We start from the raw sequence: 17,233 nt of genomic DNA on the forward strand, positions 1-17,233 counted from the left end.
CAGCCTGGTGTAAGGGGTGGTTCTTTTTTCTCAAAATGTTGACCTTTCTGTAGTTATTTGCCTCATTTTTAAACATTGAATTATGAGAGATATTTTTTATTCAAATGCATTTCAATATGGGCCAATTTTAGTCCTTCACACCTTTTTATCAGCCATTTTTCGTTTAAAGAAAAGCATTTGTCACATTAATGTGACGGTCAACAAATGAATTGGCTTGGTCTTAAAGCTTTTTTCAGTAGGTTATTTTCACAGTTTATGATGGTGTAGCAGTCAAAACTGGACAAATGAGCTCATGTATGGGACAAATTCTGGACCTTTGTTATGGAGGGGTGGGTCTTTCGAACCCGAGCCCGTGAATAGTCCATTTATGATGTAAAGCTTGTGGGTTTCGAAGACACTCAGAATGTATTTTCTAATGCATAGAATTAATAGATAAATTATTATATTTAATAGAAATAAAGTACACTTCAATATTACTAATCAAGCATGTAATAACTTTTCACAGGAATATACATAGGAATATATATGCTTGAGGTTGTTCCAATTTAGCACATGCAATTTACACTAAATAGTTGTATTTTTATTAATTATTACTATATTATTTGAATTATACAGAAAATTTCTCTTGTTGCAAGTGTGCCCCCCCCACCATTATGGAAGACCTTAGTTAAACTGGGGTATTTACGTAGCATTTATAAAAAAAAAAAATAAGCACATTACTGGTGTACATTCTGAGACAAAACAAGGTCATTGAGTTTTTTTTTTTTTTTTTGATATGTAACTGCAAGTTATTTTCCATTAAGACAGCTCCAACATGCAATTTAACCTGGTACAAGCCTCAAGCCTTGTCTCTGAAACATAGTATTTACTATTGTGGGTTTGTCAATAATTTTTTTTCTTTTTTATCAAAAGAGTAAAAACAACCACAAGCTAACAATACTTGGGGCATAATTATACTTTTATGTGTATGTCGATAAACATAGACAAGACCATAGGCCAAATTTAAAAAAAATATATATATATATTTTTCTCTCTGTATAAATCAAGTATAGTTAAGTGGAAATTATAATAATATATTTTTGAGAAATACCTAAATTAATTTTTTTTTTAATTCAAAAAAAGTACAACATACTTTGTATTTGAAAAAAGAATGCTTATAGCACACTTTATATATATATTTTTTTTTCTGAAGGAGAATCCTATAAACATGATGGAACATATCTGGAAACTAGCTGAGAGGGTGCTCGCTGCAGAGCCATTTGAGGAGAGCTGAGCTCCAGCGAGGGGGAGCATGAGCTGTCGCTCCTCCTCCTGTAAGCTGTTTTATTGCGTACACCAACCCCACCCCTAACCCTACCCCCAGTGACATCACTCGTAGAAGAAGTGCAAAAAGGTGGAGCTCAAGCTTAAGCTCCCCCTCGCAGGAGCTCAGCTCTCCTCAAATGGCTCTGCAGCGAGCACCACTTGAACTAGCTCGCAACAAAGTTATTGCTAGAAACTCTAGAAGAACAGTGAAAATGCACACCATAGCAGTCTAAAAGAGACAGGGTGGAAGCTACAGGGGAGCTAGGGGCAGCACAGCTTCCATAAAAACATGACTTGTGAAAACATGACTTGTGAAGTTTTGGGGGTGTCAAAAATATACACAACATGTTATTTTCACGTGCAGTTTTAGTATTGTGTAATGTGATCATGGATTATTATGTGTAAAAGTGCAAAAATATTATTCATTCATGCATAGCAAATTATACAGTACCTCACTTAAAAAAGATAACTACACATTCATTTTCCCAAAACAAATGATGTGACGTTGTGTTTCATTTTATTTGCTTCATACAGCTTTTTTTAAAACACTGTGACTTTTGCTGTAAACATGTTGGACAATTAAGCTGAAAACAGGGTAAACTTGACAAAACGGAACCCCTTAATGGTGTTTCTTTCATTTTTGAATTCGTGATTATATTTTACAGTAGTGATCCTGTGTGTTTTATAGCCTGCAACATTGTGGTAAGGGACTCCCCTTGTCATATCCCCCTGCAGACCAAGACTGGTTACTCACTGAAGCTAAGCAGGGCTGAGCCTGGTTAGTGCATGAATGGGAAACTACATGGGTAAACTTGGTTGCTGTTGGAAGTGGTGTTAGTGGGGCCAAAAGAGGGTGCTTAACCTGTGGTCCGTGTGAGCCCTAATGCCCCAGTATAGTAAAGGGGCCACTATACTTTCAGTGAGTGATGTCTTTTAAATGAGACTTTAAACCAGGGGTCTCAAACTCAATTTACCTGGGGGCCGCAGGAGGCAAAGTCTGGGTGAGGCTGGGCCGCGTAAGGGATTTCACAAAAAAAAGTCCTCAAATGTCATTATTAACAGTTTCAATTATTTCTTCTGAACATGAAGTGTCTTGAACATTAATAGAACATTGAGTGAAGATTATGAACAGTTCTTCTGAACATGGCATCTTTTGCCTACTTCTTGCTGCCAGAGACTTGACAGCGCTTCTTCTCACAAATCTGAACCACATTTGGCTTTAGAGCGGAAGCAGTTGAGACCCTCAGTATGGCTTGAAGATGATCATCATTAAGTCTAGACCTGTACTTTGACTTATTGAAGTCCTAGGGAAAAAAGTGGGGGAACTCACTCAAAACTTCCATTCCCTCACCTAAAAAAAAGGCGTATATATGTATAAATAAAACACCCCCACCCCACTCCAGTCACAGACTGTACCAGTCTGTATCTACCTATAATATCAATATATATAAGATGCAGGGCAGGCACGTGCACACATAGGGCTCAACCTGTGCAGAGCACATGCCCTTTTTAGTCTTGCATAGAAAGTGCCCTTCCAAAATGATCAAAAGTGCCCCCGCGACGCGACACACCCTCGGTCCCGCCCTTCAGTAGGTGACAAGCGCGCTGTGTACGGATAGAATCAGCGGAGCGGGGAGCGCTCTCTCTCCCCGCTCCGCTGATTCTGTCAGAGTACAGTGGTCGGCGCGGGCCACAAAATATTGCACTGAGGGCCGCAAATGGCCCGCGGGCCGCGAGTTTGAGACCCCTGCTTTAAACCAAGGTCTTGGCTCATTGTGGTCATTAAAAACCCCATGGCACTTCTTGTAAAAACCAGGGGTGTAACCGGAGTGTCCTGGTCAAATTCCCTCTATCGACTCTTACCCATCCACTGAATTGGTTCCTACACTGTCTCTCCATTCCAGTAATAGTTGGTGTGTAGTGAGCGCACTGGCGCCATTGTCCTGTGGCTACCATTATATAATCTAAGTGGATGCTGCACACTGGTTTTGATGTGGAGAGACCACCTATTATGATTGCAAAATGCCTTCGGTGTACATTATTCATTCATTCATTCATTCATTCATTCATTCATTCAACCATTAAATAATAATTACATTAAGTTTATAGATTGTCATATTGTATATATCAGCGGTTGTGTGCACAGAGAAGAAGCACAATCTAACACTGTTCTTCTACAAGAAGGATCCAGTTTTCTTTAATATGAACTTTATCACAATTTTTAAACCCTAATACTTTAAAACTCATGTAAAATACCATTAACTTATCTTTATATTTACTTTGAATTATAAATTATTATACATACTAAAACTATTACATAAAATTATACAAAGCATAACCATAACAAACAATAACTAGTTTATTAGATTGTAAGTCAGACGTAATATCAGTATATTGCTAATTTTATTATCAAAAGTCCTTTAATGTCATGGAACACTGAACAATAGAATGCTTTGAAAAGCTCAGTTGGTCACAGAGTCCTACACTGAATCTTCCAGTATATTCACGATACAGAAAAAAAACAGAGCGCATAACGGATGTTGTAAAATGGTCTGATCAAGAATTCAAATCCAAACCGCACAGTATATAACCGTCCTTGTCAACAAATCGAAAAGAACATTTGAGTAAAAAACAATTCAGAAGCCAAACAGAAGACCTCCTTGTGCGAAGAGAATGGAGCTCTGGGGCATCATGTTTTCCCAGCCAGTGGAATGGTGTGATCGGGCCTTGTGACTGTACCATGATCATCATGATGTCTTTACAACACTGGGCTTTCACACGTGGTCGCATTTCTCATAAACTTATGTCACTGTTAAAACTATGATGTGTTGAAAAAATGCAAATATGAACACTGAACCACCCACACTATTGCAGGCTGGCTCCACTACCAGAATAAATTTACTCAATTAAGAAGTGTTAGACGATGTTAAATAAAGTCACTCTAATCTATATGATAACATTAAGGTTTAAAATTTAAATTAAATCCTCACCCAAGTCTTTCCTCTTCCTTCTTCCGGAGGACAAAGTCTCTTTGAATGACCTCCCACACATGCTTGGCCTCTTCTTCTGACAGCCTGGACAGGTCCAACTTCTTGTCCATGTTTAAAGACTGAATGATGAATATATGCAATAAATTGTTATATAGTATTTAATAAGTATCAAACTAGCACAAACTTAATAATTTTACGTATATCTATAGAAATTTTGCCTTTTGTGAAGACTAAAGAAATTACAGTCTTAAAACTTCAGTTTTACTTTCTTACTTCAGTTTTACAATATTATTAATTTTGGATAATTTAGATCTTTAGGTTATAAAAGATTTGTTAGGTTATACAAATTTATTTGATTCAATTTTTACATTAGCATTTAGTCATTTAGCAGATGCTTTTGTGCAATGTGAATTACAATTGAGGAGGCATTCAGCGATTCAACAAGGAGAGGCAATCCACACAATAGGTTTTATAATTATACAAAGGAACTGTTACTCCTCAAAGAACTAATGGCTAGAGTTAGGAAGGGGGGGTATTTTTATTATGATTTTAAATAGGGAAAACTGTGTTTCTACAGCTGGTTTGTCAAGCCCACTCACCTAAGTGATAAATGCACAATATTTTTGTATTTTTTTATTTAGTTTTTAAGAAAGTGTCTGGTGAAAATGTACAAATACCGGTGCATGTGTCAGTTTAAGACACAGAATTTAAGAGTTTTCTGCAGGTGGTTTGTCAAGCCCACTCACCTGTGTGAGGTGCACTTAGAATTTTATAATCTTTTGAATTTGCCGCATTTTTACATTTATGTTATATTTTCTTCCATCTGTTGCACTTTAAATTTGCAAATATCTTTTGTTAACATGCTAGATCCAATGATGTTTATATATATATATATATATATATATATATATATATATATATATATATATATATATATATATATATATATATATATATATATATTTATTTATTTATTTATTTATTTATTTATTTATTTATATAAGGTCAGAATTATTAGCCCTGCTGTTTATTTTTTTCCCCCAATTTCTGTTTAACGAAGAGATTTTTTCAACATATTTCTAAACATATTAGTTTTAATAACTCATCTCTAATAACAAATTTATTTCATCTTTGCCACGATGACAATAAAAGTAACCCAGTAAATAATATTTTGTTAGATATTTTTCAAGACACTTAAACATTTGAAGGCTTAAGTAGGTTAATAAGGTTAACTAGGCAGGTTGGGGTAATAAGGCCAGTTATTAAATAATAACGGTTTGTTCTGTAGACAGTCTGAAAAAAATAGCTGAAAGGAGCTAATAATTTTGATAATTATTAAAGTATTAAATATAATTAAAGTTAATAACTTAAAAATGTTCCATAAAAAATTAAAAACTACTTTTATTCTAGCCGAAATAAAACCGATAAGACTTTCTCCAGAAGAAAAAAATATTATAAGACATACTGTGAAAATTCCCTTGCTCTGTTAAACATAATTTAGGAAACATTTAAGAAAAAATTCAAAGGGGGCTAATAATTCTGACTGCAACTGTATATATGTGTGCTTATGCATTTAGTGACAATTAGGGCTGTCGGTGCCTTGCTCATTAATTCATCAATAGCAAATAATTACATACAGAAATGATGACAAGGAATATGCAGAAACTTTTTTTCAGGAATAAAACTCATACATTAAAAGTCATGAGGGTGTAAATGATGAAATCATTTCAATTTAAAGGGCTGCATTTTGTTTTTCTTTGTATTGCATCTTGTAATTGTAGGAATTTAAAATGTTTTTGAGTGTTACCATTGTATTTCTAGATTACTTTGTATGTATTTTTGACAATCATATATACTATTTATTTCATCTTGCATTAGAAAATGATTCGACAAGCAAAAATCTCTTCTGTTTTTACATTTTTTTATAGGTTACTTTTTCTAATAGTTAGTGTATATACAATTTAAAACTGTACTTTTAAAACATTTATTCAGGTATACCTTGGACAAGATACTTGTTTAACTGAGTAATATTTTAATAAGTATATGTACTTGTAATCAGCTATATTCCTAAGTACTGTTTACAACCCTGGAACTCTACATATTTTTAAGAGGCACAACAGTCATCATACTCAAATGTCCATACATGGGTAAATCTCAGTATGATCAGCCCCTTTAGATAATAGTTCGCCAATAGATCATTTTGTAAACACCTTCATCAATCATTTGTATGAAGCTTATAAATTCAGTTATAGAAGAAGCATTCGTTATTAAAAGTGCCAAGCTAAGACAACCAATGATAAGCAAATAAATATCAATGATGGCCTATAGTCCTTTTAATAGATCATCAAATATTATGTCAGCTGCAACAGTGCTCAAATGTGATCATGTAAAGATTTCTTTGAGATTGTTACAAGTAATTTAAATTAACAAATACATTAATGAGATACCTGACAGATGTCCACTGTTACATGGAATGTGACACAATACTATAGGTGCACTCTTCACATTTACAAACCTTAAATTACAGTAGTTAGAATAACAGACTTATCTTAAACCTATAAACATTTTAGTAAACATTTAGCTTTGGACAGAACTGGTTGAATGAATGATAACAAAGACTCTTTTTTTTTACCTTGTTTGCAGGCTCGCAGTTGCCAAGTCTTTCAGGATGAGGCAGATATTGTGAGTATTGTCAGAGGTATGGCAATCTTTATCACATGTCTATGTTTTTTTTTTTTTTTTTTTCCAAATGAAATGTGGAGGAAAGCGCCACCCTTTCCATGCTTGAAATGGACAGAATAGTGAATAGAGATTCTTTCATAATTCTGAAGCTTGGTTTATTTTCATCTGTGAAAAATGTGTTTTTTTTTTTTTTTTTTTTTTTTTGCTTGAATGTTCCAGAAAATCTTTAGTTTCATTTTAATTTTGTGCAGGAAAAGCTTGACTCTGAATCCCTGAAATGGACAGAATAATGAATAGGCTGTCTTTCATAATTTTAAAGCTATATTTTGGTTAATTTTTATCTGTGAAAATCAGTTTTTTTTTAATGTTCCTGAAAGTCTTGAGATTTTTTTATTAGTAATGTTTTATATTATTACATAACATTAACCTAAACCATTTTCTTAAATCTTGTACAAAACATGCTTTCATCAATTAGAATGACATACAATCATGTGGTGTCATGACATGTTCATTGTACTATTTTACTGTGCAGTCTGTAAATTGGTTTCTCTATGTGCAACCCAGGCTCATTCTGAAAACGTAGTCCCGTGGACGTTTCTGGAGATCATTACATTGTCATACCAGCAGGTGGCGATATAGTGTACTCGAAGTGGTAATTCAAGATTTTATCTAAACATTAAAGTTGTCCTCTAAAACCTAGTTTCATATCTCTACATTAGTCCACTTGAAGGAGTAAATGAAAACAAATGAATCAATTAAATGTACCAGACAGGATGCTTTTAGTTTTATGCATTTTTTTTCTCACAATTAACAAAAAGAATCTAATTCATCTGAAGGTTTTATCAACCAGCAAAAGCACAAACAAAAGTGCTTGAATTTACACTTATTTTTATTTGCTCCTTAAAATGGTCTATATTAGTGGGCTAATGTAGAGAGCTGTGAATGAGAGTATAGGGGCCATGTCACAAATCATGTCATGAGAGCTAAGGGATTGTCTATACACCTCCAGCTTCCAGGACAAGTTTTGTGTCAAGGCGCAGTAAATGATTCTGTAATAATTTACCACCCATTACGTCCTACGAACGTGTAAGAGATTATTTCATCTGTTGAACACAAGAAGATATTTTGAAGAATGAAAGTTGATAAGCCTATACCCATTGACTTGCAAAGAATCTTTTTACTGCACAACATCAACTGCTTAGTGACCAATATACAAAAATACCTACTGTATGTGAAATAAACTCAGGTTTACAGGTTTGGAACAAGTTAAGGGTGAATAAATAATAATAATAATAATATTAAAAAATAATTAATAATAATAATAATATTAATTTCTATCATTTATATAGCACTTTTCTGGACACTCAATACACTTTACTCATTGGGGGGAATCTCCTCATCCACCACCAGTGTGCAGCATCCACCTGGATTATGCAACAGCAGCCATATTGCGCCAGACTGCACATCACACAACAGCTGATTGATGGAGATGATTGCAGAGAATGGGAAATAGCATTTTTTTGAAAACTTTAATTATACAAATTTGTACCTTTTCAAAAGGTACCACCGTAGTAACAGCTACCTTTATTTCTAAGAGTGTAGTGTATGTGTGTATGTCCTGATCCTCCAGGTTGGGGGTTGAGCGTTGGGCTAACAACCCACCTCCTAAAAAAAACTAGATGTTACAAAACACCAATATTTTGCAGCTAAATATCAACTTCGATGTGGGAGTAAGTAAGTAAGTAATTTATTTCTGACATATGCTATATACATTGGGCACAATTACTTTTTTCTTGGAAAAAACACAGGAGACATTTCAGGCACAACAACATATGGATTTGGAGGCTACAAAAAAAAACCAAAACATATACCCAAAACATACAAATATATAACAAATATATATATATATATATATATTTATATATACATATATATACATATATATATATATATATATGTTTTGGGGTTTTTTTGTAGCCTCCAAATCCATACGCTGAAGGCTTTGCTAAGCTAACAATGTCAAATCTAAGGTCTCCCTTTGCAGTGAACTTTGAGCATCTTACATTCAGAGATTTTTTTATGTTCACACAGCTACATTACACATTAATGTATTACACAGCTACATTAAACATGAATATATTATACAATAAGTTTAATATATAATATTGTAGTGAACAGAGATGTATAAAGTACTAGAGACCCATACTTAAGTAAAAGTACAAGTGCTTTATCAAAAATTGACTTGAGTAGAAGTAGAAGTGCTCTTTAAGCACCATACTTAAGTGGAAGTAAAAAAGTATTCAACATTTTTTGTACTTAAGTATTACAAGTAGTTTATTTCAAAATTTACTACTCAAGTACTGAAAGTAAAAGTACAAGTATTGTGTAATGTAGTTATTAAAGAAAGCAGTCAAAATACACTAATTGTTTTGTTTATTTTAAATATCTTTTTGGGGTACTTGATTAAGCAGAACGAAAAGAAACATGGCTTACGATACTGTTTTTCTCTGTAAATAGTTTATATGGTACAAGAGCTCACATCGTCAGGCCCTTTTACCAGAAAATACCTTCACTGATGAGATAATTCAGTATGTTCACTCACATACATTCTCTCTCTCTCTCACACACACACACACACACACACACACTGCCCTGCACGCACCTAAATGTACACTCTCTCCCCACTCTCACACATTCATACACTCTCACACACACAGTTCTCTCTCTATCTCTCTCTCTCACACACACACATTTTTGTGAATTGTGGGGACATTATATAGGTTGCAATTGTTTTTACACTCTCTCTTACACACATACGCACACACAGGTACAATCACACTGTTGTTTTCTCTTACACATTATTCACTCTCACTCACACACACACAATGACACACTCACACTTTGGGAGTTTTGAAGTTTAATTGCTTTAAAATCAAAAGCTTTAAACTAAACAAGCAAACTAAATCCTGCTTCACAAGTTCACTTGATTTTGATTTTATTGTAAAAAAACAGGAAAATGTGTATATTACTCTGTTAAATGAAAATCTGAAATATTTTGTGGCTTATGGCTATAATTTAGTAATAATTTTTATTTATTTTTATTATGTTTTTAATGAAATTGGTCTTATAGTTCATATTTTCTGTAGTATATTTATTAATTCTGGTACTTTTACCATAAACCAACATCTCAACCATTTGGTAGAGGCTGATATTTTAGAAATAATGTGATGTGTTGAATAAAAATGCACTGATTGTGTTAAATAGCGACATTAGGAGTTAAGAAATGCAATCAAAAAAATTCTATTGCTTTTGTCTTGGTGTGACAGTTAAAGGAGTTTTTGTAATAAATTTCGTCCTTTAATACAGCAGTCAGATATACGAACTGTGCCCTCAATTTGACCTGCTCAAAGAAAACACTCTTTCTGGATGTATCAAGCAAAACTCATGCACAGAAGACAGCACGAGCATTTACAGCTAATAAACTCATGTCAATATTATCCCGCCTGCTTTTTGAGCGCTGACAGGCGGGTCTTACACGGCTATGATTGGTTATTGTCCTCAACAGAAAGGGCTTTAGAAATATAAGCGCTGTTCACCCATGGCGGGAAGAATACGCGATTATCACAGGTAATAGACACAGTGGAGAAAACTTGGCACGCTCATGTCTGGATCCACAGCTTTAACAGCTAAGAAGAGAGGAAAAGTTACCTTACAAACTGACCAGCGGGTCAAATGTCCAAAGTGAGAGAGCGAGAGATAGGCAGAGGTGAAGTTTTGCAACATTTCTCCCTAATAATAGTAAACTAGCGGCTGGTATGCTGTGCCGCCTCGCCCTCGCGCCTCCGTCCTCCGCCATAGTATTGCGACATCGCGCATAGGAGATAAATGACGTCATCACGTAATAACCGGGTATGACCTATTAATGAACTGATATCAATCATTTTGACACCCCTAGTAACGAGTAACGATGCAGCACATAAAAAATCTATCGGAGTAAAAGTATTAAACTCATGTAAAATATGTACTTAAGTAAAAGTGGAAGTAGGAGAAAAAAATAATACTCCAGTAAAGTACAGATACTGCCTTTTAGTACTTAAGTACAGTAGTGAAGTAGTTCTACTTCGTTACTATACATCTCTGGTAGTGAACCACCCCTTTAAGTTCTTCTACTGAAGCTCACTTGGCTCTTTACGCTGTTCTTGCTTTCACCTTAATGTTGGTGTGCCTGAAATGTCTCCTGTGTTTTTTCCAAGAAAAAAGTAATTGTGCTCAATGTATAAAGCATATGTCAGAAATAAATTACTTACTTACTTACTTACTCCCACATCGAAGTTGATATTTAGCTGCAAAATATTGGTGTTTTGTAACATCTAGTTTTTTTAGGAGGTGGGTTGTTAGCCCAACGCTCAACCCCCAACCTGGAGGATCAGGACATACACACATACACTACACTCTTAGAAATAAAGGTAGCTGTTACTATGGTGGTACCTTCTGAAAAGGTACAAATTTGTACTTGAAGGGTACCTTAAAAGTATATATTAGTATCTTAAAATTTTAAGAGGAACATTTTTGTACTTTTTAGATACTGATATGTCCCCTTGAGATTTTAATATGGACCTTTTAGGTACAAATTTGTACCTTTTCAAAAGGTACCACCCCTGTGACAGCTTGCATACCTTTATTTCTGAGAGTGTACGGACAATTTAACTTACCCAAATCACCTACAATTGCAATCTTCACACAGAAACACCAACTGACCCAGCCTGGGCTCGAACCAGCAACCTTCTTTCTATGAGGCGACAGCATGTCACCCCAGAAATAAATGAATAAACAATAAATAATTTATCAGATAACAATTACTTGCATAATCTAATACTGTAAACACTGACATCAATAATATGACATCAATGACATCTAATATATTGACAATCAACAAATATCATTTAAACCTAATCCAATATTAATGTGATAGGGAACATTTGGCTCTGTTTATATTATCCACATTATCCACCTGTTTTGTACGTTCGCTCAATATGCTAACCTCAAACAAGATACCACATAGCATGTCTAAAAAAGTGAAGTAGAAATTCACTGAAATATTACTATAACAGTAGCCAAATAACGAATTGATTATTGGTGTATCTGAAACTAATTGTATAAATTAATGAATGAAGAATAAATTACATGCCTCAATGCTCTCCAGTGTTCACTCCAGAGGTCACATTTTTCTATCAGTGCTTTAAAGAGCACCTATTAAGGGTTTTTGAGAATGACCTTCCAGTTTCACAAACAGGGCTTAGATTAAGCCAGGACTAGGCCTTCGTTAAATAAGGCTATTTAAGACACATTTTTAAAAATGGCCTTAGAAAAATGACACTGACATATTTTAAGACATCTCACCACCAGTTATTTTAAGTTGAGACAGCTCAAACATGCAATTTAATCTTGACTAGCCTTAAACCTTATTTGTGAAACCAGGGGTAAGTGAAGTGAAATATCCAGCTAAGGCTTAAATCTGACATTGCACAGTGTTTAAAAGTATTGATTCATCTATAAAAGAGTAGACTCACAGTGCTTCAAATAAATATTTCTTAAATATTTATTTATTATTTAAATAAATATTTCAAGTGTCTTGATAACGAGTCTTTAGCCGTTTAGGCGTGACATCAACCTGAAACATAAGTCCCGGCCATTTGCTGCGAGTGCAAACCTGGGAAAATTGAAACCTGTGGCCCTGTCCACAAACAAAGCAAAGAAAAAGAGGAAGACAAGCACAGCAGCAGATCCTTTTTGAATCAAGTCACGTTGTGCTCAGCTGGATATTATTAGTGTTATATTCTCTACCCAAATATTAAACTGTGAAAAGTCAGTGGTTGAGATTTATTTTTGCAAAAATACCTCAGCATTATAGCCCAGCCTTGTGCTGTTTGAGTGATCCTGGAATCTACATGCTTACAACAGGCATTCATCGGCAATTTGTTAAAGGAAGGATCGAAAAGACTATTGATGTAAGGGACTATGTCAGTACATGGATCAGTGGATCATGGATCAGTTTCTTCCTTCATTTTACAAGTGCTGCTTTGTTCAATAGTATCTGGATGCAGCCTTGATGATGCAAGCTGAGATTGCATCACTCAGCGATGCAATGTCAGACTCAATGCACTCAATGGAGCGAGTGACGTCACTGTGATGGGTAGGGTTATGGGTGGGCTTAGGTGAGCGCATTAAAAATAAGATTGCACTGCACCGAGTCTGCAGCCAGACCCCTCTCGCTTTGTTTGCGGATTTAAATGCGTTTGTGAGCTCACGTTCAACTGCCGTTTGCCGTATGTCTGAATAACACTGTTGAGAACCGGGTACTGTGTACTGTGGTGTTAGAAACTACTATTAAGCGTATTTCGGGCGGCCACTGCGATCGGATCCTATACCGATGTTGTCGACCGGAGGGTTTCACAGGCTGTACCAAAATGTGGTTGAAATTATGGGAGTTTTCCGGGATAAATAACAAAATGGGTGGGTGGCGGGTAATGGGTCTGATATGCGGGAGACTCCGGGGAAAAACAGGAGTGTTGTCAGGTATGCTCACTCATAGACTATGCACTTTGACTACTTCATTATTGTTGATATCATGTACTGGGCATTTCACTCTGTCTTGCGCTGAATGCTGTCAACCAATCGCATCGGTCATTGGTCCAGTCAGTCCAGATTACCTTTGCGCTAAGGAGGAGTTTGGGAACAAATGAATCACTAAACGATACATATGGGAGTCGCTGGGATAATTAGGTAAAATAAATGCACATTATACAGTGTTTTTTGACCGTGCATGGACATCAGCCTGTTGTTGGAGACCCTTAAAACCAAAATATGACCGTTTTTAATGTATAGGGTGGGCCATTTATATAGTGACACCTTAATAAACGTATTGGGAATTTTACAAGAAAAACAATCCTTGGTTTTAAACGTAACTTTATTCTTTCATGAGTTATTTACAAGCCCCCTCAAATATACTAATGTGCTACAAACAGGACGTTAATATTACCAACCATTACCATTTTATTAAGGTGTATCCACATGAATAGCCCACCCTGTATAATACGGGCTCTTTAGAGATCGTTATACCTAACTGTTCCATAACTGATGCAACAGAGTTGACCAGAATGTAGAGACAGACACCAAGTTTACCCAAAATTCTACATCACATATATGCATTGCTCAAATTTAAAAATCTATTAGAGATCGTCACCAGTCAAGATCAATAAAAATCAATGCAAACATTATTATTGCAATGTGCCTTCTTGGATTTTTGTTAAATAATGAGCAATTCTACATGTATGCAACTGTTGCTGTGTCTTACAGTAGAGCCCATGAGGCAGAAGCTAAGGTGACAGAGTGAGTTTCTATTTACTGTACGCCCATCTACAGGCAATGTCTGTGGCGGCTAAAAATGAATCTGGGATAGTTTTACAACACAGTCTTAGATGTGCACTCTGCAATACCTCAACACTGTTTCGTGCCTCACTGCCTGCAAAATGACACAGCACTTCTATCCTGCTAGCTTTTTTAGCTGAACAACACTGATTCCATACTCCAGCAGTGGCCTTACTGATCAGCAAAAAAGATCCACAGCTGTATTGCACCCAGATAATAATAATAATACATTTTAAAATAATTCATCTTGTAGGTTAGGAGGCTGAATGGGATGGTGCCCTTTAGTGCATTGGGTCTAGACTATGGCCAGGCTTAGTCATTACTCTAAAATTAGATTGTGTTTTCAGGCCTGGCATTGGGACTTGGCTAGGGGAACTCCTGCTCTTATTTAGGGAAACATTGCTGAGCTTTCAGTGACTTTACTGTTTCACCAACTGGATCTTTTCTGGTTCTGTGGATACTGAAAAGTTTCAACCATTGTTTTATGCTGAGGTATTATTTAGACCAGAATTGTTCATTCTTGTTTATGAAGGGTCAACGTCCTGCACAGTTTTGCTCCTACCAAACTCAACGCAGTTACTTCAAAGTTTCTACACTGAAAAAAAGGTGAAACTAATGTGTCTTTGACTCAAAGTAGTCATTTTATATTGGGTGAAGTGAAAAATGATTGTTTATGAGTAAAATCAGTTTAATTCAATTTGGCCAAAGCAAAAATAAATAAATAAATAAATAAAATAAATTGAAAATGAACCCCTTAGATAAACCTAAAAACATTCTTATCAAGATATTTTATTTATATATTTATGCATGTTAATACTTTAAAGCAGCAGTTTTATGTGACAACATTAAATAGGTCATGTTTATGTGCTTTAAATTTTCATTCATTTCTAATGTGAGTTTAAATACCATTTTGCATGGCATTTATAGCCATACTGAAAGCACCCGCAGAAAGGTTACCCCATTATTAAAAAATAAAAAATAGCAAAATTAAAAATAAAAATAGCCCACATTATATGTATTTATTATGTTTATATAGTGGTCCAAAGTAAATTTTTTAAGCCAAACAAAAAGTAATTAAAATAATTCATAATCTATAAAAACAGTACTTTATCTTTGCTGAAACTTAAATTGTATAGTTTAACCCAAAGTTTTTTAAGAAAAAAATAATTGCTGTAACAAATTACTGTACAGTAAGTTAATTCAAAGTCTTTTTTCCAGTGTAATGATAATGCAAATGTCGATTAGCTGAGTCAGTTTTGTTTAATTAGGGATGGAACGCTGCTGGACAGTGGCTGTCCAGAAATAGATTTAGAGATGCCTTTTAGACAGATTTAATTACGTTAATTCTGTGGCTTATGGTGATTTTTAAATATACAAATATAGACTTAATATTGGTTTTATGGCAAAATTTGGAAAAAAAGATTTTAAATTTGTGTTATTGGGCTGAGAAGATAGTCGTGACATGCACATGCACAAACTTCATCTCGTGCCCGCGTTGCCTCCAGCATGTTAGAAAACATGAAAGCTGAGCCTCAGACTTAACGGATAAATATACATGACAGACATGCACAATACTATTCATGGCAGCTGAGGCCAACATACCTTTAAATCAACAGGTCACCTATAAACAGCTGTTATATTCTTTGGTTTAAAATTTAGTTTTTCTCTTAAATGGATTCTTTGCTGTTTTGTTGTTTCTATTTTTAAAAATGGGTTGTCTAAATAAATTAAATGTATAGATTTGTCTTAAATGTATAGATTTTAATGCCAATTGCCCACTCTGTACTGCATGTTTGTACTTGCCCATGCATAGGGCACTGGGTTCATAGTTACAATTAGTCTGTCTAAGTGGAAGAAATGTGGGTCATACTTCATTAAAAGACCCCAGACCCCAAAATTTTTTGAATAATTGTGTTTTTGTGTTTAATATATAGTATAAAAGTGTTGTTGTTTTTATTAGGCAAATAAGAAATCAATCAACAAACATTTAATTAGGGCCTGCGAGTAAATAACTGCCCAGTAAATTCATGGATAAAACAAAAAAATTATAATATATTATTTAATATTTATAAATAAAAAAAACATTTAAAGTCATAAATATTCAAAGGTAAACATATTTAGTTAAATAATAGCATAAAATATTCCTTTTAGGAATGGTTTTGTGATCTCTTTCTATATTGATCTCACAGTTATTTAAAAAAAAACATTTGCTAAACAGTTTAATGTCTTAATCCTTGGTGGATGAGTGTGTTGAAACAGGTGGAGAAGTAAGTAGTTATGCTTTTGTATGTTAACAGTGTTGAAATTGCTGTTATTATTTTATTATTTAGCTTTTTTTTAATAACCTGATTATTATACATTATATATTTTCCCATAATGATGTACTTCGTCTTATAATTTTGGGTCTCATTTTCAGTAAAAAAAAATATTAATAATTGCTAGTTAAATAAAAGTAACTTTAAGTCTTTTATTCTTTATAGTAAGAATAATTTTGGCCTTGACTGTAAATATCTCCACAGTCAGGGTTTGTTTAGAATCATAGCAACTGTGTCTGCAGTGGATGGCAGAATCAGTGCTAACCTCTAACCCATAGCTTTGTCAGAAATGCCTGCCAGCAGCTGTAATTGTCAGGGTTGGAAACATGAGGCCTGCACACTGTGAGTCTATTCCTGGAGTTCGGTGGCTTCACTCATTCTCACCCGGCTAAAATAACCACCCACTTCAACTGTGTAGCGCAATGCCTCTCAAGGAGAGAATGCAGATATAGCCACTCGGTTTAAAGCAGTCAAATGTTAAGAATTTTTTTAAGGTTATGTGAAGGTGTGTAC

General features: G+C 34.7%; 1 protein-coding gene and 1 long non-coding RNA gene across 9 annotated transcripts in view; both read right to left on the reverse strand.

The window, feature by feature from the left end:
* The window catches only part of mlpha (melanophilin a), a 53,335-nt gene that overhangs the window by 28,757 nt on the left and 7,345 nt on the right, over positions 1-17,233 (reverse strand). For 3 of the 8 annotated variants that reach the window (XM_087255735.1, XM_087255732.1, XM_087255736.1), the window contains exons 1-2: positions 10,686-10,851; positions 4,296-4,414 (exon numbers count right to left, since the gene is read on the reverse strand). In XM_087255735.1, coding sequence (XP_087111861.1) covers positions 4,296-4,414; positions 10,686-10,760 — 194 coding nt within the window. In that variant the 5' untranslated portion in view covers positions 10,761-10,851. Of the gene's footprint in view, positions 1-4,295; positions 4,415-6,927; positions 6,980-10,685; positions 10,852-11,689; positions 11,767-17,233 lie in introns of those variants that run through there. The other 5 variants (XM_087255737.1, NM_001079679.3, XM_087255733.1 and 2 more) reach the window with 2 other exon arrangements.
* On the reverse strand, positions 1,082-3,377 carry LOC147843417 (uncharacterized). The gene is made up of 3 exons (XR_015494452.1): positions 3,057-3,377; positions 1,465-2,248; positions 1,082-1,228 (listed from the first exon to the last, which is right to left on the reverse strand). It is a non-coding gene; the product is annotated as an uncharacterized LOC147843417 (long non-coding RNA).

This window comes from Danio rerio, chromosome 6 (assembly GCF_052040795.2).
Source record: "Danio rerio strain M-AB ecotype USA chromosome 6, GRCz13ab, whole genome shotgun sequence".
Classification (NCBI taxonomy): domain Eukaryota; kingdom Metazoa; phylum Chordata; class Actinopteri; order Cypriniformes; family Danionidae; genus Danio; species Danio rerio.